The 22491-nt window shown below is 47.5% G+C and overlaps 1 protein-coding gene across 1 annotated transcript in view; it reads left to right on the top strand.

The window, feature by feature from the left end:
* ACVR2B (activin A receptor type 2B) overlaps nt 1–22491 on the top strand; it is a 95473-nt gene that overhangs the window by 62167 nt on the left and 10815 nt on the right. Inside the window, exons 2-8 of the mRNA XM_035317359.1 lie at nt 8970–9177; nt 12906–13015; nt 14366–14517; nt 15830–15973; nt 17049–17192; nt 18034–18182; nt 22355–22469. Of these exons, the coding sequence (XP_035173250.1) occupies nt 8970–9177; nt 12906–13015; nt 14366–14517; nt 15830–15973; nt 17049–17192; nt 18034–18182; nt 22355–22469 (1022 nt within the window). The remainder of the gene's footprint in view (nt 1–8969; nt 9178–12905; nt 13016–14365; nt 14518–15829; nt 15974–17048; nt 17193–18033; nt 18183–22354; nt 22470–22491) is intronic.

The raw sequence follows: 22491 nt of genomic DNA, 5'->3' as shown, positions 1-22491 counted from the left end.
GGCAAGGAGAAGCTAAGTACCTGTAAAGCCATGGAGGAGCAGGGGGGTAACCTTACAAACCAGATTTCCAGACAGAGAGAATCTTCTTCTAGTGACAAAGAGTTACAAGATTAATTCTTTCATGAGTCTACCACTCACTTGTGTAATCTGCTGATAAAGTGAGTCCTCTCTAGGGTACATTTGGATTTCAGTCAACGATGGAGTTTAAAACAGTGATTTTGAACCCTGTCCTGGCAGTTTAGACAGATCGTGCTGTTTTATTTGCTTTCTTCCTCCATCCTGCTGAGCAAACCGCCCAACTCCGAGTTTTGATCATTCAAGTGGAAGAGGGTGACAAGAAGACAAACAAACATCATTTAGTTCTTGGGGGCATGCTTTCCTGATGCCTGACCTTTTGGACTTCCAACATCTTCTTGTCCATTTACATGCATTACAGTTTTTCCAATTACCAGTGAATTAAATTTGGAATTGTGGTATTTGGAAATGTCAAGCAGAATCAATAGAAAAGCACTTGGGGCCCAATCTTAGTAGACTCAGCACATTTTAAAGCATATTTGAAATGTCCCTGCTGATAAATCTCAGAGGACCACGCGTAGATTATGAATCGAGGTGCTGCTGTTTGGGTACCAAAACTCTCAGTGGTGTACCAGGTGCGTGCTTTCGACATTATTTTAGGTGTGCATGGTGTGTTAGACACTTTGGGCTCTGCCTAGAGAAGATCCTATGAATAAGGAGCTCTGAAAGAGCATTTCTGCAGGTGACAGCAGCACCGGAAGGTGAAGGTGGTGGGGTGGAGTAGGCACATGTGAAATGACTGGGAAAGGTATCACCACGTGGTCCGCAAGTCTCTGCACTCTGCAAGGGGATGCTCCCACATCTTCATCCCTTTGCCTCGAAGAAAATTGCTTTTGTAGGCTTGCTTTGAAAGCTTTTCAAAACTTCAGCGTGCAGGGAGAAAATATTTATATGAACATACATGATTTCACTTCCTCCTCCCATGGTCTTTTGAGACCTCATGCTGTCTCCTGAGGAGAATGGGAGAGAACAAACAATTTTGTTTTAAATGTCATTTCAGAATTTGCTGCATATTTTACTTAGTGATTTGTGGCATCTGGTCAAAACCTGCCCTCTATTTGATTTTTAGGAGCGTAGTTGGAAATATCTTTATCTTGTCATTAAATTCTAATATTTTCTCACCGAGGTTCCAAAGTCTGGGGGCTGACACAGCCTTCTCAGTAGGTTATTTGCTCAACGTGTAGCCCAAGAGGGTCCTTTTTCATGCCAGAGCGTAGTTGTTGCTACCCAAAGGCAAATAAATTGTCTGCTTAATGCTTTTGTAAATGTGCATCTTGAATTTAAGAAAAAAAAATACGGAAAAAACGATACGCTCATTCAAAAACTCATGGATCGGGGGAAAAAGCGACCTCTCTTTTATGGAAATCCTATAGGAAGCAAGGCAGTTCCTTAAGTGTGGTGCTGCAAAGGGGTCAGTGGAGAATAGGGTTGGCATTTTCCTGGTAGACTTGTGGCAAGAGTCCTGGACATGCAGGTGTCCTTCAGGGAGGTGACATGTTGGGGACATGCAGCCCAGCTCGTGTGCGGGGCTGGTTTTTGGTGCGTAACGCCGCGTTGGTTGAGGCTGGCTTCGTTTTGTTTTTATCCTCCTGTGGGCAGCGGAGGAGTGTGTGCGTGTCTATGTTAAAAAAAAAAAAAAAAAAGAAAAAAGAAAAAAGAAATTGGGCCTTTTTGTGTGTTATTACTAATCCAGTTTGAGCGCTGCTGTCCAAATTGCCTCGTTTGTGACCCCGAGTGCATTTAAACATGAACTGCAGAAGCACCATGGCATTAAATGCTTCTGATTGATCTCCCTGATGGCTTTATTAAAGAACTAAAACCTTTTTTGGGGAGACAGATACAGTTAGCAATGCAAAGGGAGAAATCTAATTACATTTTGGCTTTGTCCTTAACCGAAATGGTACAAAATAGGATTTTTCTAATGGCTATCTAAAATGATCTCTTCGTTAGATAAAATATAGCAACGACCAGCTGAGTTCAAGTAAAAAAAAAAACGCGCTGCTTCCAAAAATTGATTAACTGCTGGCAACGTTTCTGTCCTGCTGCACGCCAGTCCAGCCGCTGACCTGGCCAAACCTCCTTGGATCCCTCTGCCTGTCCGGAGAAATGATTTACGAAGCCTTTTTCTGCCCGATCCTCCCCTTTGGGCCAAGAGATTAATCTCACCGGCCGCGCGCGTGTGCGTGCGCGCTCCGTATTTCGCTGAGTCCTTTTTCTACCCACCCTATTCGACTTAAAATACCAGGGAAATCATTCAGAAGGATGAAATCTTCATTGCATCCTTTCCCCCGGTCGGTGGTAATGACTTAAAGCGTGCTCCTCCTATTTTACAAAACAGGTTTAACTAGCAGTTTGGGGGGAAATTGTAATAAAGATCTAATTCTTTTAAATAATTTCCTTGTTATCTTTTAACAGACTTAAGCCCAAGTTAAAAAAGAGATATATGGGGAGGGGATTGCTACACAGATGTCCGTGGAAGCTGTGAAGCGTGAGTCATGGTGTGAATATAGAAGCCCTGAGTTGTCATCCCTGGTGAGCAGGGAGGATGTATTTCTTAATATTAAAGTTCCTTTTTTAATTTTAAAAGAAAATGACTTAAAGCCTCCTGTCCTTTTGAGACTGGTTGTCAATGGCATCATTGCAGGTTACCATGGCAATAGATGCTGAGATAATAGATTAACAGTCATTGATTGACTAGAAAACTTGAAGCTCTTTTATCGTGGGATATGCCAAATCTATTGACAGAAAACAGAATTCAAAGTAATATCCTCCCTTGGCGTTATGTTCTCAGTGTTGCACGGGCTGCTTTTACCTGAGCCAGCTCGAGAGCCAAAACGTTTTGAAATAGTTGATTTTTTTACCAGGATTTTTAATTAGCCAAGGCGTTGCAATGGAGGATCTCCTACACCCAGCTGCCTGGAAGGGCTGAGCCTGGGGCTTGCTCCTGGGTGTCTGTGGGCACAGGGCTGGGCTGCCAGCCCCAGGGTCCCCAGGGGACCCCAGCAAAATTTTGGCTTTTTTTCCGGGACGTGGGGCCTGGGTCTCACCGATTCAAAGCTTTGGTGAAGGAGCGGGGGATACGAGCAGCGAGTCTTTAAATCCTCACGCACGTACTTAACCACAGATGTCATTGCTGGTTTGATGCTTTGCCTAAAAACGTATTTAGACCTATTATTTAAGGACAGCAGGAATGAAATCACTGCGCTCAGGGAATACGCGCTGGAGCACCACGTACTAATTGTGGATTCGTTAGAGGCTCTGCAGAGATGCAACTGGGTGGTCTCTCTAGAGCAACGTTTTCCAAACTTTTCCAGTTGCAAGCTCCCCCTGGCTTGGTTTCATGATCTGAAATGCTAGCAACAACAGCAGGGGCTCCTTTAAATTGTAGACCTGCGTGAAACTTTGGGGCTGGTGTCTGGGGCAGGGAGAGCTGGGGGCAGCAGCCCTATTTTGTTGCCTTTCCCTCCTGCACCCGATGCCTCCTGGTGTGCTCTATACCGCTCAGCTCGTTGTTTCCCCAACCAAACGATGTCCCTGTGCCAAAAGGCAGCCCTGGTGACTGGGTGAGCATCTCTGCAGGTGAGGAGCAAGGGCAAGGAGTGTGCGTGTGCCCACGCTGCAGTGGCTCACCCTGGAGGATGCTCCACAGCCAGGTGAGCGCCCAGCGGCCTCACAGTCCTCTGCCTGCCCGAACCGTGCCATGGTTGAGAGATAGCTCTTGGAAACAAAACCAAACCTCAAACAAAGGGCCCGACTTCCATAATCACACATGCAAGAATGCATCCGCAGTTGCTTAATTGCTACATGCAATTACCCTCCAAATTAGAGGGCAATTACCCCAATTCGGTGTACAATCTCTGTCATTTTATATTATAAAATTACATGTACAGATCGCTATATAGGGACATAACTAAATGTTTGCAAATAACTTCAGTTGCATACACAGTTTCATGTATAAAGCCCGGTGGTTTTGACAGTTAGGCAAACAGACTGTCTGGGAAATCACTCCGTGTTTATGCAGACTATTTTGACACATCCCATCTTCTCGTATATACTTTCATTTTAGGTTTTAAAAAGGGGGCAGGCAGAGATAAGGAGCTGAGATTTATAGCAGCCTTCAGCCTTGGGGAAGATATTCCCTGTGTATCTAATTATGAGTTAGGAGCCCAGCAACTGCTAACACCTAGACCCGGCGCTGCTACACAGGATCCTGGCTGTAATTTAGCGGCTGTCGGATAATGACACAGCCCCGTTGATCTGTCGGCAGCTCCAAATGAGGAGAGCAGAGCCTGAGTCTCAGATCAACAGCAAGGTCCCAAGGCTGAAGTCCTGCGGGTCAGGAGGACCCTGTTTAATGAGCTCCCCGTGCGCCTGGCGGCTCCCAGGTGCAGGAGTGGTCCTCCCATGTCGCACAGCTCCTCTTCCATCATTACCTTCCATCATTACCTCGGATGGATGCTGGGGGCCTTGTTCAGCTAAACCTTGGTGATGCTCCACTCATTTGGAGCAGAAAATCCACCTGAGGGAATTGGCCTGATGACAGCTTCTCAGGGCTGAATTTGGGTGCTGGTGAGGGTCTCCCTCTGTCCTCGTAGTGTTGGGGTGCTGGCTGTCGTTTGGGCTTGGTGGTGCTTTGAGGGCGTTTCTTCACAGCTTCTGTTTGAGGAAGGCTGGGGAGAAGCCGTGCTGCATCGTCCCCGAAGCTCCAGCTTGGTGCAGCAGGGTGCCAGAAACTAAGCTGCTGGTGCAAAGCCTTAATTCTTCGTTATTCTTCGATTTCAAGCAGGACTTGAGATTTTATTCACTGCATGAGTCTTTGTAGGTTGTGGTGTTAAAGCCAGTTGGTGCTGCTGTGCACAAAGGGAAGCTCATGTTCCGAGCCAAGCCTTGTTGCATCAGGTGTGCACAGGAGGAAGAAGCGTGCTTCCATTGCCCTTTTTGGGGCAAAATCCTCTGATTCTTGCAGCTTGAAGCAAGCAGTGGGGCACGGCTCAGCTGCACCTCTCCCACCCGCAGCAGCTTCCAGCCCGACATTTCTTGCAGACCTCACGGGGCTTTGGGGAACGAGGTATGTGTCTGTGACCCAAGGGGGGAACAGGAGGCAGCAAAACCTGCATGCCTTGAAGAAGCAGGAGCAGAGGTTTCCTCCTCTTAGCCCACCTCAAAGGGACAAAACCCACTTTTAACCCTTCTTTCCCTCCATTTCAAGGGGGTTTTAACACAGCAAATGCAGATAAGGTGGCCAGCTGCAAACTTTGCTCTCTGCCTGATCCATCCCAGAGCAAGGTGCGAGGGTTTCCTGAAGAGCTGAAGCAGCAGGCACATCAACAGCCGGCCCTGGAACTGTGCCCTTCATGCTGAGACCATCTTGGGCACAAATAGAAGGGTTTCCTGCAGCTCCGGGCACCCAGCAGGCTGGGGATGCTCACCAAGGGGCTTTTTAAAAAGATCTGAAAGCAGGTAGGAAACACACGGGATTTTTAAAGCATCTCCCAAAGGCGAGCGTCCCAAAGAGCGGTGTTAAGGGAAACATACATGTATTTAGTCATCCCAAACTTTGTACGTGCTTTTGTTCAACTTTGATAGGGGGAAAAACTGCGAAAGGCCGTTTTCTTGGCGCGGTTGCTGTTTGCAGAGTTCTCTTCGCGTGTTTGCAAGCAGATCGTACTCTTAATCTGAAACTTGTTCCAGAAAAGACAACTGTCTTGGGGGAAGGGAGCCTGGGCTGAGCTCGGGATTTAGCAGGCTGAAGTTTCTCTTTTCAAAGCACAGCGGAAACCTCAAATCTCCCCGCAGCTTTGTGCATTGCATCGGCCCTCGGCACAGGTGGAGAAAGCAGAGGCTGCCCGATATTGCTTGAGGTTACAGACAGCGGTAGCTGAGCTGGGATTAGATTTTGGGGCTGCTTCCCAGGCAAATGGTTCATTAAATCTCCTCCTTTCTGGGAGATTTGGTTGGGGGAGGGAGAGGAAATTTCCATCTCTAGTGCAGAAGCAGGATTTGGTTTGGGCTGATGGGAACGATGTTACAAAATGGGATTCAGGGAATGGACTAGAAGGTAACAGCGAGTATCAGCTGGAAGCCATGTTAAGTATTACAATGAAGCTAAGATATTTACTCATTCCTTTATAAATAAAAAGACATCAACCCCTCTGCACACGAGGCGATGCTCCCTCGCTTTCCTGCTGATTTAACTCTTATTTAGCAAAAACGCTTAATCTGCCCTAACAAAGTGCAGCGTAAGTAGCAGCAGAACAAATATCAAGGCTTTAACAAGGAGTGTCAATATTGACACTGTTCTGTGTTGAGGGATATTGGTAGGTTGTTTTTATTATAGTAAGCAACTTGTCAGAGGAAAACTCAGATGGAGCTTTGCAAGTGCCGATAAAACCTGCAGGTGCTATTGAAATTGAGCTCTTGTTCGTGTGTGCTTTGAATATAATTTCCAGTTCCTGAAGTCAGCTTTATCACTTGCTGGTACCCCTCCTCCCTTCCAGTCTCTCTCACAATGCAGATGAAATGTTCTTCCCAAAAAAGGGTTATTGAAGAATCTAACACCTCTTCAAAATGCAAAGAGATCTTCCTAGTCCTATGGGTTTGCTCCGTACCACGAGAATTACCCATCGCTGAGGCCAGGTGTGTCGGTACCAGGAGCAGGTCGAGCACATCACCCCCAGCCCACGCAGGGACCGTGGTCACACTTCTGGTGGTCACATTTCTTGTAGTCACACTTCTGCCCTGTACAGGGTCATCTTTTCTCAAGTGACAAGGATGCAAGGAAATGATCTCAAATCATACCAGGGGAGGTTTAGATTGGACATTAGGAAGAATTTCTTGATGGAAAGGGTGGTTAGTCACTGGAACGGGCTGCCCAGGGAGGTGGTGCAGTCCCCATCCCTGGAGGTGTTAAGAGACATGGACGTGGCACTAAGGGATGTGGTTTGGTGTTGGAACTCAATAGGTCAGGACAGTGGTTGGACTTGATGATCTCAAAGATCTTTTCCAAGCTGCAGGATGCTGTGCTGCTGTGCACTCCTTACCTGCTGCCTGTGGCCAGCAGAAGGCTGCATTGATAGCTTGATTTCCATTTCCAGCTCAAGTGCCATCTCCTGAGCGCTCTACACACTGCAAAACTGGAAGCCAGTGCTGGTGGCAGTCTGGAGATGTTGGGACTTCAGGAGCTGCAGGTTGTGGGAAGGTAGTTCAGGCTCCCTCCTTGTTCACATGTGACCAGTCCTTTAATCTTCACACTTCAGCTTTTCGGGTGGGAGCAGTGTTGTCTTCTCCAGCTCAGGGTGGTGAGTGTGCTTACGTTGGCAGTGGGTTGGTGTTCAGATTTAGTAAGTATGATACTACAGAGAGTGTCCAAGGCAGGAGCTGGTGCCCGTGCCTGGCTGGGTGTTTTCTCTGCCAGCTGTAAGCCACTCGCTCCTCCGTGTCTCCAGAAAGCTGAACTGAATCATCTTTTAGAGACCTTTCAGAAGTGGCTGCTTTGCCTTGTGGAGCAGGAATCACAGATGGGGTTGCATTTAGATCATCCAGATGTGGCCCTGACTGCTTTAAACCCAACATTAAAAGTTGCACACACAGCCTGGGGAGAAGGCAGAGTCGTAAAAACCCTGCAAAATTTTCCTGCCAGAAGCGTAGTTCTGTGGTTTGCAAACTCTGGCTATTCTGGGAGCACATTTCACCATCCTGCGGGACCCATTCATGTTTTTTACCCCGTTGTCAATGCAGTTTATTGGGATACCTACATTTTTTTGTGTGATTGAGATCCATGAGTGTAACAGCCAGGTCTGACCTTGCCTTGGGTTGGGTGATCCCAAGGGCAGATGGCTGCAGGACATCTCAGGATTCACAAAGCCATGCGCTTCGTGGTGCTATTTCTGGCTATCTGCTTACATCTTGTGTGTTTGGTTTCCTCCTTTCCTCTCGTTTTAAACAAATCATCAAAATGCATTGATGCAGAGTGTTTCCAAATGAAGAGAGGATTTCTAAGGTTTAAGACATTATGTCACGTGCAGATATCCCCACTCCCTTGCTTAACTCCTTTTTTTAACTGATCTATTTATAATTGTGTTTGTGCTGTGCAGTCTGATGGCCATGGAGGAATTGCTTCACTTTAGGGGCTGCAAGAACTCCTTAGTCCTTTGATACAAGGATCTGATGTAGTAAAAAGACAGGCTATGGAGAGTCCTTGGTTTGCGGTGGCCAGAGGTCCATGTGGAAACAACTGAACTTGTTTGGGGAATGGAGTTGCTTTTGCTGAGGGTCTTGCTTGGGTGTAGAGGTGGCATGAGTTAAAAACATGGCATTTAGCATGAGGAGGCTTAGTGGAATAAGCCTGAAATGGGATCTAAGTGAGAACTTGGTACTGGTCTGGCCCTTCTCTGCAGGATGAATATTCTCCATTCCCAGTTAAGTCCTACCCGCATAATAAACCCTTTATTTTTAGATGGTGTTTCCTGAAAAGTGGTGGAGATGGAGGCTCTAACTACCTTGTGTGACAGCCCAGCACATGTCAAGCAGCACTCTGGGAGGTTCTCTTTCCTAAACAGGCCTTCTGTGGTTAAAAAATACCAGGTGTGGGTTGCCATGCGCCTCCCCGTGCTAGGGACCTGTGCTTGAGGCACTGGCCAGAGGGGACCTGGGGGGGTCTGTGCTGGGCTCTTGACTTCACCATAGGCTCCTGGTGTGAGCTGAGGCCAGCCTGATCCCTGCTCTCCACCTCAAACTGGCAAAGGAGAACATGCCATGCTGAAGCTCGTGTCCGTGACACACGTAGTTCGATACCAACGCATGCACCACCCAAACCAAGGCCACGTGGAGATGCGCCTCCCAAGATCTGTGAATGATTTCGCTTGAACGTGCTTGGGCTTTGACTTTTGCTGCAGGACCAGGCCACGGGGAGGCGGAGACGAGGGAATGCATTTACTACAACGCCAACTGGGAACTGGAGAAGACCAACCAGAGCGGCGTGGAGCGCTGTGAGGGGGAGAAGGACAAGCGGCTCCACTGCTACGCCTCCTGGAGAAACAACTCGGGCTCTATCGAGCTGGTGAAGAAAGGCTGCTGGTTAGACGACTTCAACTGTTACGACAGGTAATAGCCTAACTGGTTTCTCTGAAGGCAGGTTTAATTGTTGCTCTAAGAGCAAAAGCTTGTGATTTTTGCATCGAAGAAAAGAAAGCAAGTCCAAGTCAATTGGCCCATTCATCCCCAGTAATTACCTCTGTTGCTAATGCAGCTCTCAAAATTGTCACTTTAGTTTCTAAATAGAGGCTGCAAAATGCACTTTAAGTTTTTTTGTTGTGTGGTGTGTTTTTTTTTTTTTTTTTCTTTCTTCTTTCCCTTAGCAAAGCTTTGATAATTCTGGCATGCTTTGAAAAACGTGTCCTGTACCATCAAACGAAGAGCAATATGTTCTTCCAAGAGCATTTGGCGATACAAAGGAAAACTTGGAATCATTTGGAGCTCTCTAGAAAAAAAAATAAAAAAATATCTGGGGGTGTTTAGAGGTTGAGATAATTCTGGCATTTGTGATGTTGCAAAAAGTTTCGCTGTTCTTCGGCTAGCGAAGAGATGGGCTGGGAGAAAGAGTAGGACAGCAAAAGTAAAGCTCATGTTTGCGTGTTGCTGCCTGTAGCGAGCTGAAAAGCGGAGCAGCTTTGTAGTATGAAGGCCTGGCCTCATTAAATAGCTGGGAGAATAAGCTAGTCTTTTCTCATTTCCCTTAATGCAATTCTACAGAGGGGAAAATAACTCCAGCTAAAGAAAACGGCCCTCTGAAGTTTCCCGGTTCAAAAGGACAATGCTCAGTAGTTCTGAGCTCAGGCAGCGTTTCTGTTAAAAGCGAGAACAAAACAACAAACACCAACCAAACAAAGCCCAGCCCTATCAATAAGCAGTATCAGAATACAAAATTCAAGGATTTCCCTCGGTGTGACACCAGCATAAGCTGCTGTCACCTTCGTGCAATCACAGCATCATTTTTCTAGCTTCTGATTCCAAAGGTTTTAGGACATCAGGTCCTAAGCTGTCGGCTTTAGCTGGGACCAGCTTTATCCGATGGCTGCAAGTTTTCCTTAGTCATTGCATGGTGTCCCTGGTTTTGTGCCTATTGTCTTGGCTTGTCCCAGCTGTGAGTTAGTTCCTCATATTTCGTCTCTTAATAGCGCTAGGCTTGCTTTCCTACCACACCTATTCCCTTGCCAGTTGCCTGGTTGGGCTCTGTATAAAATTAACTTTTTATTTTTAACTGATAAATCAATCCTTCTTGGCCCATTAGTCACTTTAATGCCAATCCTTCTGAGAACAGAAGGTCACTCTAGTCCCCTACTTCCAAGCAGAAGTGTTTACTGTAAACAGATTTCTCCTTTCAGTGCCTGCTCTCGTACGCAGTGACACTTGTATTGTCACTGAGAGTCTCCGTGCAGGGATGTAGTGCTTCTTCATCTTTGTCATAACGTGTTGCTCCGTTACAACGGTAAAAAGTTTCCAGGGCTCCTCACAAGCCTTCTCAGCCTTGGGGTTGAGCATCCATTATCCTGCAGCCCGATTCTTCAAAGTCACAGTTCAGGGCAGAGCTAAAAGATGTTCTGAGAATTAGCAAACAGTGCAAGTGTTGAAAGCAGCATTTGAAATAAAGGTTAGCTTTAATTAAATAAGGGCTGCTTAAATCGAGTCTTTTTTTTTCTTTTTCCCTTGAGTGCCCTCTTCAGTCTTTCATGCAGGTAGCGTCGCATCCCACGATGGCAAAAACAGCCTAAAAGATGATTTTTGCAATCAGCGGTGCTGTGCTGTTGCCCTTCCCTTCTTCATCTGCAGCACCTTTGTGCGGGATGCTGAGCTCCTGGGTGCTGAGCTCCTTGGGCGATGCACCTGGAGCTCCCTGCAGTGTCCCCTGCATGCAGGACATGGCCCTGCTGGGTCCTTCTGCAGCTTCTCTGAGCTCAGCACATCGGCAGCACTCAGCGTTACAAGGCAGACATGTAACCGTGTCACGGGAAGGTGACAAATGCAGGAGTGCAACAGTCAGGATGCTGAGGATGAGGGCTCCTTCCTCTGCTCTTTATATTAAGGAAACCAGAACGCGGCACACGTGCATTGAAGGCTGTAGGGGAAAGGGACTGGTTAAAAATCAACCGGGTGCTATTTGTTTATTTACACAGCCCCACCGGAGAGGTCGTGCTCACATTCCCTTGAAGAGCACGTGAACTGCCTCGAAACGTGCTCTCGCTGCCGTAGAAAAATGTGTCATTCTCTCCCACTATATCATTTTTAATATTTGCTAAGTATAACATGTCAGATGTACCTGGATGGCTGCCCTGAGCGCGCACCAACTGAAAGACAGGGATAATGAATTGCAGATGTGGAGCAGGCTGTTTTCACTCATTAGCTTGATTTCTTAAGCAACAGATTTAGCAAAGGATGTGTTTGCTATTGAAGACTCCGATACCGATGCTTTTAAATCCAAATGGCTTGTTATCTGATTTCAAGGAAAAGCATCTGGAAGCATTGCTTAACTTGTTGAAATATCTGTGTCCATTTGAATAACTCAAATAGCTGCTTTCTTCTTTGAAGTTGAAACAGAAAAAGCCCCCCGAACCAACCAAGTGCTTCCCAGCTGAGGCCTGGCATGAGGCATTTCAGCTAAATCTACCTTTATTTTTTATTTTCCCAAAAGGAATAAAGTCCTGACAACTACCCTGCGTGGCGATTTAAGAGAGCCCTTTCCATCCGCCTCGTGGCATTATGTCAGCGATACCACAGAAAGGGAGGCTTGGCATGGGTTCATAAATGAGTAATAATGTCAAACACATATGATTGTTTTGCTACTTCCTCCGAGTGGTTGAAGGAAGGAAGTTATGCATATAATTTAGCTGGTCTTCAGGAAATAGTTTGATACAGCTCTCTGCAGAGAGCGGCTCTGCAAGTGGAATAACTAAAAGCAGAGGGCAACGCCGTAAAAAGTGGCAGGGAAGGGAAGTGGGTATTTAAGAAACAGAAAGAAAGAACTGCTGGAGCCCTGCAGAAATCATCTCTTCTGCATCGATCTGTGGGAGAGGGAGGATGGGGGGAAGTGGAGTTGCTCTGGCACGTGGAAGCTCCCTAACGCCTTGCAAAACAGGGAGGGAAACCTCAGCGCCAAGGAGGCTGCCTTGATAAAGGGGCAACTAGAAACGCGAGGGCTGCAACCTGAATTCCTTAAAGGCTTTCGTGCAGGTATAAGATTTTTTTAAAGGGGAAGGAGATGGCACTTGAAGATAAAACTTGAAAAAAAAAAAAAAAAGAAAAAAAAAAAAACCTCCAGCCTCCCTCCTGCCTTCAGCAATCAGAGGCATTGCAGGTGTCTTGTTGCATGTACCATTAGGGATGCTAACGCCAGTGAGAGCAGTCTTAGCACAGCCCTCTTCATACGAGCTTTATGGCACAAGCTTTAATTGCATGCTCAAATACCTCTCATCCCTGGCAGCATAGGTGCAGTCTGCAGGAGAGGCACGACTCAGCGTGCGAGGCACCTCTCCGTTGTTTTTCTGCTTCTCGTTCACTTAGCAGAGCCTGCTGTTATTTATTATTCACCATCTAATGCCTTCAGTACATATGGAAGCATTTGTTTCCTTTATGGCCTTTTCAAGGGTCCTTGCTATCCACCAGGGTATGTGAGTGCTGAGTTTCCTGTAAACAGAGCCAGCCAGGCTGTGCGGGCAGGACAAGGCACGTGGAGAAAACGATTTTGGGGGATGTCTGCATTTGCTCCCGAAGACACGAGTTGGCTGACGTTGGTTTTCTCTTCCCTTTGCTGCTGCATGTGTCCCTCCCTGACGCAGGCAGGAGTGTGTAGCCACAGAAGAAAACCCTCAAGTCTTTTTCTGCTGCTGCGAGGGCAACTATTGCAACGAGAAGTTCACCCACTTGCCTGAAGTAACCGGCCCAGAAGGTGAGTGACTGCAGTGGATGGGGAACTGGGGGGTCTCTTTGCCTTGACCCAGTTTGTGATGACTTTGGGTTGCTGGATGCTGAGCACAAAAATGCATCCAACAGGACGCAAATTGTCATTTGCTTACAAAGTCCCCAAATCCTTCTGCTACGGTTCTTTAAGATCAGTTTTTTAATGTCATTTAATTCTGGATAAAGTGTGTTGTACCAACACCTCATCCATCACTAGTGAGGACTGAGTTTTCTTGGTGGTGGATGTTCACGGTGGGCTCTTACAAGCCCTCAAGGAAGAGGTCAGTGTAACTTACACAAGGGGGATCAAGACTCAGACTTGATGCTTAAAGGCATTTTGACACCTACTTTGTTAATTTTCATTTCATAAGACTCCAGAAACCTCGGGCATCCGGAGTTTTTGCTTTTTATTGGCTGAAACACAGTGTTGTGTTGGTCTGAGGATTAAAAGGGAATGGGTGTGAGGTTTTGGATGTACTTCAAGGAAAAAAAAAGTCATAGTAGGTCCTGCTTTAGAGGCTAATAGAAAAGTGCTGGTTCTTTTTGCTGTAGGCTCACATTCAAGTATCATTCAATAAAAAATTATTAAAGCAGGTGTATCTTTTCCGTAAGATGATTTCTTTTGCTATCAACTACCTGCATTTACTGAGATGTTCCCAGAGACCATTATCAGATTTTCCTGGGCTTTCCTGTTAGGTTTTTAATTGTTTACATGGTTTTTATTATCTCCTGTTATTAATGTACCCGTAGCAACCTAGTAGCAAATATTCTTTCTCTCACAGTTTTTTTTTGTTTAATTTGGCAAGTCTTGCTATTTTTTCCTTCCCTGTCTCCAACATAGCAACATGGCTCCGTTTAGTATTCCCATTGTTTGTGTCTCAACTGCACTGATGTAATTTGGAACAAGAACTACTGTGGGAATAGTGCATTTGATTGTGGCTCCTGCAGCATTTTACTGAAAACTGACGTCTTGTCAATCACTGCACAAGGCAAAGCAACTCCGTGAGGGGTTTCGTGCTCTGCTTGATTCATATCTTTGGAAGGGTTAAGAGGAGGAAATTTTCGGCATTTAGATATCCTAGTAAGAATACCCATCTTAAATAAAGGTCAGGGGGAAGCTCAAAGTGTGCTTTGGACCATTGGACTGTTAGCAATAGCAGTATGGAAAAGAGTTAATGGTGGAGCCTTGTGCATGGAAGTGAAGAGACATGCCACTAAGCCTTGTTGACTTTGGAGCAGAAGGAAGGGCAGTGCTGGGTTATGTCTGGATGGGTAGCTCATGGTGTGGGTACACTTCTAAAGGGTCCTTCCCCATGTTCTCCTTGCTCTTTCCTCACAGTCATATACGAGCCGCCGCCACCAACACCCTCTCTGCTCAACATCCTGGTGTACTCTCTGCTCCCCATTGCTGTCCTGTCAATGGCCATCCTCTTGGCTTTCTGGATGTATCGGCACCGCAAGCCCCCCTACGGGCACGTTGACATCAATGAGGTGAGGAGAAATTTCTGGCTTCTCCAAGTCGTTTCCCTCTGTTTGTACATTATGGTAGGCACAGAGCCTGCTCAGTGTATCTACAATACCAAGTGGTTTGGGTCAGAAAGGACCTCAAAGCCCATCCAGTTCCAACACATCCCACCAGCCCAGGCTGCCCCCAGCCCCATCCAGCCTGGCCTTGGGCACTGCCAGGGATGGGGCAGCCACAGCTCCTCTGGGCAACCCATTCCAGTGCCTCACCTCCCTTATCATGAAAAATTTCTTAATTTTTCTTCAAATTTCACACTTTTCAGGTGGCCTAACTTATTTTCTCCATCTTTATGAAGTCAGCGCTACAGTCAACCCTGTGACAGTGTTCGTACCCCCTGTGAGGCTGGTGGGTTTAGACTGGGTTATCACCATTTCCAAAATTCCTAAGGGATGGAGTTACACAACCCTGCTTGGTGGCTACCCTTCCTCCCAAAAACGTCAAACGCGTTGCCTAATTTCATCCAGCTTTGCAGGGTAGTGGAGATTATAGAGATTAGAAAGTCCCTATCAGTTTTATGGGGTGAGAGGAGATGTTTTTTCCCTGTTGAAGCTCAGTTTTTATGAGCCACCAGAGAATGCATGCAGGAGGTCATCCTCACAGCCCAAAGCCATCAAGAACTGGTCTTTGCTGGCTCTGCTGTGCCCTGAGCCTTCTGGTTTCTTCTGAAGGGGCCAGCAGCTTCCTCTGCCATCTTCCTCTGCCCTGTACAGACCATGCTGGGAGCCTTTCAAAGCTGAAAGTAGATAGGACAGAGCTCCATTGCCACATGTCGGGGCTGCATTGTTCTCCCGACAGATACTATCTTTATAATGCTGACAGACCTGTTTACTGCCCATTGCTAGGGCTATGGGAAGCACTCCTAATTAAGTGCAAAGCAGTTGGAGGTTTTAGGTGTATTTTGCTGTTGGGTCACAAAGATGAAAAAGTTCCTACTTTTGGCAGGAGGTAGCCTTGAGGTCGTCAGTGTTTTACAGCCCAAAATAGCCCTTGCTTTGAAAACACTGGAGAATTCAGGTTTTGCCAGAGGATGACAGGCAGTGGTTTGACACACAGAGTGACACTTGAAGGCATAGGTTGTTATACATGTTCTGCACAAATACCTTGCAAAGTAAAATAGGGAATTCAGTGCTGCTCTGGCTGTGAGGAGCACATCTCCATAATTTGGATTAAATAATATGCCCCTTCTTCACTTCTCTTTCCCCACACACAGCCTCTCCATTCCTCCACTTTGTTCTACAGTCCCACTTCAATTTGCAGCAGTGTTTTTCTCTTGTGCAGGACCCTGGCCCACCACCTCCTTCTCCGCTGGTTGGCCTAAAGCCTCTGCAGCTCTTGGAGATCAAGGCGAGAGGACGCTTCGGCTGCGTGTGGAAGGCTCAGCTGATGAACGACTATGTGGCAGTGAAAATCTTCCCTATTCAGGTGAGAAGGGCATCACCTTTGGGGCTCACTCACAGGGCTGCCTGCCAGTGCTGAGATGCTCCAAATGCCTCTGGAAGTGTTTTTGAGAATATTACAAAGATGTATTTGGACTCTTTTGCTGGGGGAAAGAGTTCAAGGACCTCCTCTCCCCTATACTTTTCTCTGTGTTACCTCATTACCGGATGCTTCCTGCAGTAGTTGCTGCAAGAAGGGCAAACAAGCACATTTTGAAATCCACGGGATCGCTGCAAATGTCCGTGTTGTTAAAAGCCAGTCTGCAATGCCCGAAGTGCACAAAGGACCAAATCCCTGGCTTTGTGTGTCCTACCTGAGCACACAAATCCTAAAACCAGACCCCAACCTAGCAAACAGTTTTCAGCTTGCAGAGGCACAGCCCTGGTGCTGTGCAAGCTCACAGCACTGTAGCGTGTCTCTCAGCTCACGTCTTCCACTCCAGGAAACATTTGAATGCTCCTGACTTGACTCTCTAGGAATGGTAAATGGAAAGAGCAGAGCAATCAAAAGTCAAATGAGAGAAGAATGACTGAAATGCCTTTGTGCTCCTCCGCTACCTCCTTATTCGTTAATTTTTTCTCCCTGTATTTGTTGTCATAGCGTTGCTAAAGGAGATTTGCACATCTTCTGTCCATGCCAGCTGTGACCTACTAGTAAATATTCAATAGAGCCTAGATTAGATTTTGCAGTCGTAACAATTACGGCTACAATGCAGATCTGGGTGCTGCATGCACAGGCTTTATCTCTGCCTTCTTTCTTTGGAAATCTCAAGGAATCTTATTTCTCGGTGAGGTTGGGCAGGGGGGTGGAATCCAAACCCAAACATGCGCTTTAGGAATAGCCGAAGATAATTTTGGAGAAGGGAGACTGAGAACAGCAACTTCCATTCTTCCTCCAGCACCTACCCTCTAGGAAAACAGCCTCATTTTGAAGGGATGCATCACATCCTAATGCTGGAGAATGGTATTAAGAGGAACGTGAGCAGCTCTGACTGAGCTGAAGGAGCTGTTTGCTTTAAAGGGAAGAGTGATCTTTGATGGTGCATTTCTCCCTGCTTTAGGATAAGCAATCTTGGCAGAGCGAGAGGGAGATTTTCAATACTCCTGGCATGAAGCATGAAAATCTTTTGCAATTTATCGCAGCAGAGAAAAGAGGGACAAACCTAGAGACAGAGCTCTGGCTGATCACAGCTTTCCACGACAAGGTAACGTATCATTGCACATATATTTGGGGAAGGCTGAGGGCTGGCTGGGCGTGAAGCAGCAGCATTTGGTGTCTAATATTCTCCCAGAAGCTTCCCCTTGGTCCAGTTAGTCTGCCACTGGTGGCTGTGGAGGGCTGCTCCTGCTCCCCTTCTTCAAAGGCCCTTCCTTTAGCTTTCAAGGCTTTCCTGCACAAACACAGAATGAAGAAAGGTGGGAGCTGGGGAGAGGGAGGTGGTACAAAAGGCCATGGCTCCTATATTCAGTGGCTGCCGTCTCAAAGCACACATAGATCCCAACCCAGTCCTTGCAGATAGGCTTTGTGTTTGCTTTAGAAGCTTGGGGCATACCTCCTCTCTCACGGATTGCTTTAGTTATCAAACATGACTAACACTTAAAATAAAACAAACATGCACAAATCGGGGTTGAGCCAGCAGCGTTATCCCTCTGTTTAATTCAAGGCCTACTGAGTCAATCATTTCCACCACCAGCTGATACCATGCTACATCTTCTTGCATGCAAGGTTCTCCCTTTTCCTAAGCTGTACAACTTGCTGTGTTTTGAGGCCATTTTATCCCTTCCTTCCCTCCCCTGGCAGATGAGTAGACCTGGGACTTGTTACAGACATCAGCCACTTTCTGTTCTGTCAAGGGCTGAGAACTCATAAATGCCTTGGGGTTTTATTTCTCCTTCATTTTCACATTTGCTAGTGATATTTTTCCCTCTTATATGAAGGTTCATATTTCTCAAGCACTGATGAAAAACTTTTGCTAAACTGATGGATTTGTACATCTGTCTGTAGCATTGGCTGTGGATAAGAACACGCGATGTCCTGTTTTATAGGGGTCTCTTACAGATTACCTGAAGGGCAACATCATCAGCTGGAATGAGCTCTGCCATGTAGCAGAAACCATGGCCCGTGGCTTGTCCTACCTACATGAAGATGTCCCTTGGTGCAAGGGTGAAGGGCACAAACCTGCTATAGCACACAGGTATGGCCTCTTTCGTGAACACTTTTCAAGTTTCCTGTTCAGATATTCACAACCTCTTTGAAATGATGCTGTCAGACAGAGGAGGAGGTTGTGCTTTTGGAAAGTAAATGCCTATTAGCCCCCAGAATCCTGTGCTAAGACAAGATTTTTTTTTCACCCACATCTGAAATGGCAAAGAGCAGGTAATCAGCATCTTGTCTGTGAAGCAGTATAAGTGCTTGGTGGTGGTTTATGGTAAATGTCTGAAGGGCAGGTGCTTCCCTCTGCCCTCAGCTCTTCTCTTGATGTGTATGGGGAAGGGGAACTTGGTTGCTGGAGAACCTCTCTTGGCAGGGATTGTGCTTGATAATTACATTATAATCCAGGTATTTGTATGGTCATCTGAAGGTTTGGACCGTATTCTTCCCTATGTGTTAGACTGATTACTCCACTGTATGTCTTCCCACGGAGCTTTTGAATGTTTGGTTCTGATGAGAAAATGTAGAAACATAGAAAATAGCTTCTATTTATCTTTCACGGTAGTTTTATGGTGCCCAAATCTTGCCAGGGTGCTTATGAGAGACAGCAGAGAAAGGGCGCTGTGCCCCCAAGACCTCCTGACCCCCGTGGTGGGGGCAGCAGGAATCCCAAATGAAGGGGATGAAACCATCCTTGTTTCAACGATGCTTGTTTTAGCCCTTGCCCTGCAGTCCCACCTCCCTTGCCCTGCAGTCCCACCTCCCTTGCCCTGGCTTAAAACCTTGTATATTCACAGAATGGTTTGGGGTGGAAGGGACCTTAAAGATCATCCATTTCCAATCCCATTGCTACCCAGTCTTTCACCAGCAGCACGGCAGGAGGGGAGCTTTCCCGAAGGGATTTGTGCGGGCTGTGTGGCTGCGGGCGGTAATTCACAGCCGTGCTCCCCCACTGCCCTTCATCGAGGAGAGACTTAAACCCTGTGCCCAGCTGCAGCAATCTGCATCCAACCTAATGGGGACGGCAAGATGATCTCTGTTTTTAAAAGGATGTCCCAGTCACCATGGGCCCCCCCGAACCTTAAAGTTGGTGGGAGCTGGGGGCTGGTGAAAGAGCCTGCAGCTGCCTTTGTGCCGCTCCTGGGGCTGACCCCGTGGCCCTGACATTTGTCCCCGTGAAAATAAAGGCTGCGGTGTATGCATGAAAATTCCTGAGGGTGGGGAGCAGGGAAAAGCTACAGAAAGGCTTTAAAGCAACAGATCATGCTCATTAGTGTCCCCATCCATTTAATAAATGATAAAAGATGGAGAACGTGCCACTCGGGTGAACTGAATGCATTCCTACAGAAGCGGGATTTCAGGACAGAGTGGATTTTCCTCGGATTACCCCATTCTTTTATTTTGTACTGCAAACAAACAAACAACGCTGAATACTTTGTAAAGCTGGGGCGTCACTGAACGGGTTAACACGATGCGTGCGAAGATGCTGGAAGGCCAGGTGGGACTCCCTGAGTCGCTGCTCTGCAGACTTTGAGCAAACTCCTAGGACGGTGGCCCCGGCACAGCGGGATGGAGGTTATGGGATCGCTCGTCGGTGCTAAAGTGCCCCCGCGTGGAAGCTCAAAATAAAATCTCTGGTGTCTAAATCAGGTTAACGCACCGACCACTTGTTGTCCGCTCGCTCCCTTGTTCCCCATTTTCAAGGATGACACTGAAAAGGGTATTTTCTCCTTTTCAGGCCACTTTTTTACTAGCGAGTATTTTAGGGTCCTTACTAATGGTGTTGGTGGGACTTCTCTTGGGCATGGGTTGAATCAAGCCTTTCTCCCAGTCCTGGGAATGTTTGCATTGAGTTCACTCTTGCCAGCTCAGGGTGCCTGTGGAAGGAAGGAAAGCATGGAAAAATGGGGAAGAGTGCCGCATAATTTCTGTGCGGTCCCAGCTGAGCCACTGCTTTGTGAAAATCTCATGCACAATCTGTACCATCCCGGAGGGTGTAATCCCCTAACGCTGAACAAGCAAAGTCATTTATCTGTGTCATTGGGCGATGGCTGCTTTCTAAGCTTGTGGGGAAACTGCTATAGTGTGGAGGCAGCCAGTCTAAGATGGCAGGTAGTAGGTTAAGGCTGGTTTTAGGTGTAACAGAGATGTTCAAATGTTTCGCAGGCTCTACAGCACTGCCCTGAGTCCTTGGATACCCCGTGCCCACAGCAGGCAGATTTCTGCTGGGGGTCCCTGCCTGTATTCCTCTCTCAAGCTTCACATCTGTAAGGGGAATAACCCAGTTCCCCCATGCTAATCCCTCAGCCAGCAATGCCCATCGTGCTGCGGATAGTTTGCTGTGTTGCTGCACTCTGGACAAACCTTCTGATGTTTTAAGCTAAGAATCAGGGTTGGGTGACACAGGATGAGTTTTGCGCGTGATGCTTTCTGCTGGTGCTCTGGCATCCAAGGCCACAGGCAGCAGCTCTTTTCTCTGGTCCAGCAGTTTCTCTCTTCCCAAGGAATTTTGACAGGTCGCTCTAGCGCGGAACAATTGTATCTGCCCTCATTAATTATTTTGCGCAGGCCTGCAATGTCCTGCAATCAGCAGGGTCACTGAGTGAATTGATGATAGGGAAATTATAATGCTGAGCATACAGGACAATTGCCATCTGCTGTCTAAGGTCTGTAATTTAATTATATTGCCAAACATTCCTTTTCAGATGAAAATGCGGGAAGCCCGGGGATCGAGGCTGGGCTGGTTAGTCATCTCGGTGCCATCCAACCCCCCCCTCCCCGGCTCCTGCAGACTCACCTGAGCTGCCCCTAAACAGCAGTGCTGCAGCACAGGGCTGACCCAAATGTCCCCTTGAAGCCATCTTCAAGCACATTGCCATCCTCTCTGCCGCAAAGGCTGACACCCACTGGTCAGCTGCGTGGGCTGATCCCGGCAGCTCCTCTCCGTGGGGGCTCTCCCCCTCCGCTGCTTGCTCTACAACCCAGGGGAAGTCGGTCCTGCAGTTAAAGCAGAAGTGTAATAGATGGCTGTGGCTGATTGCCAAGGAAGGCTTGGTCCTGGTTTTCCCTTTTTTATTGACACGTGGGAATAGGTCAAAGCTGCATCAGGGGCTGTTCATGTTAGACATTAGGAAAAACTTTACTGAGAGGGTAGTTAGACACTGCAACAGGCTTCCTAGCGAGGTGGTTGATGCCCCATGCTTGTCAGTGTTTAGGAGACATTTGGATAATGCTTGTACTGATGTGTTCTAGCTTTGGGTTAGCCCAACGTAGTCTGACAGTTGGTGATCTTGGTAGGTCTTTTCCAACTGGAACTGTTCTATCCTATCCTATCCTATCCTATCCTATCCTATCCTATCCTATCCTATCCTATCCTATCCCATAGTATCCCATATGGGATGACTATGTAGCCCTTTCCTATGCGTGTACTTCCTTTGATACCTCTTGGAGGGGATGGGAGGGATACGGAGTTATCCAGTGGTGCAAAGGCCTACACAGGCTGTGGGTGGGAAACTCATTATCTGGATTTTATTTTGCTGGTAATTTCCTCAGGACTTTTGCAGCTTGCCTCTCCTGAAGCTGTGCTTTCTCTCCCTCCTTGGCCCTGCTGCTGTCCCTGTGCCCTGCTTCCCCTCTGGGCATGGAGAGGAGGTGGCACTGCCACGTGTCCAGGCAGCGCATCAAGGTCTGATCACACTCCCCCGGTACCTAGGGCTTGAGGATGCTCAGGGTTATGTGCCTGAAACATGCTGTAAAGCACCCTCCTGCTGAGTGTGAGCTGCTGCAGAGAGCAGTGCTGGGACTCTCACACCATGTGAGCACAGCGCTCAGTGAAACTGTTTGCCAGCACCCCCATGACACCGCCGCTGTGGCAGTGCAGCACCGATGCCGCCCTCGGTCACCCCCGCTTCCAGCAGGTGATGGCAGTCAACAAAAGCACCCAAAGAAGTGCGTGGTTTGGGTCAGGGTGGCAGCAGTGGCCTCAGCACCTTCCCCGGGCTAGGTCTGGTCCCAGCCCAGCAGCACAGGGCTGCCTGGTGGCATCTCACGGACACCAGCAGCAGGGAGCTACTGAATTTGCCAGCTGGGGAAGGAAGGAAGGAGCCGATCCACCCAGGGCTGCTAAACGTAGAGGTTACAAAGTGGTGTGTTGCTCTGTGATTCAGACCCGTGCCATAATAAAGCCTCCTCAACTCGCTTCTTGGCTCTCTCTAGGGACTTCAAGAGTAAAAACGTCTTGCTGAAGAACGACTTGACGGCAGTGCTAGCCGATTTTGGTCTAGCTGTACGGTTTGAACCTGGAAAACCTCCAGGGGACACTCATGGACAGGTAATCTTTATCTTTAAAAATA

The sequence above is a fragment of the Oxyura jamaicensis genome, chromosome 2 (assembly GCF_011077185.1).
Source record: "Oxyura jamaicensis isolate SHBP4307 breed ruddy duck chromosome 2, BPBGC_Ojam_1.0, whole genome shotgun sequence".
Taxonomy (NCBI): Eukaryota; Metazoa; Chordata; class Aves; order Anseriformes; family Anatidae; genus Oxyura; species Oxyura jamaicensis.
The sequence above is the reverse complement of the archived record's forward strand: the minus strand, read 5'-3'. Positions and strand labels throughout refer to the sequence as shown.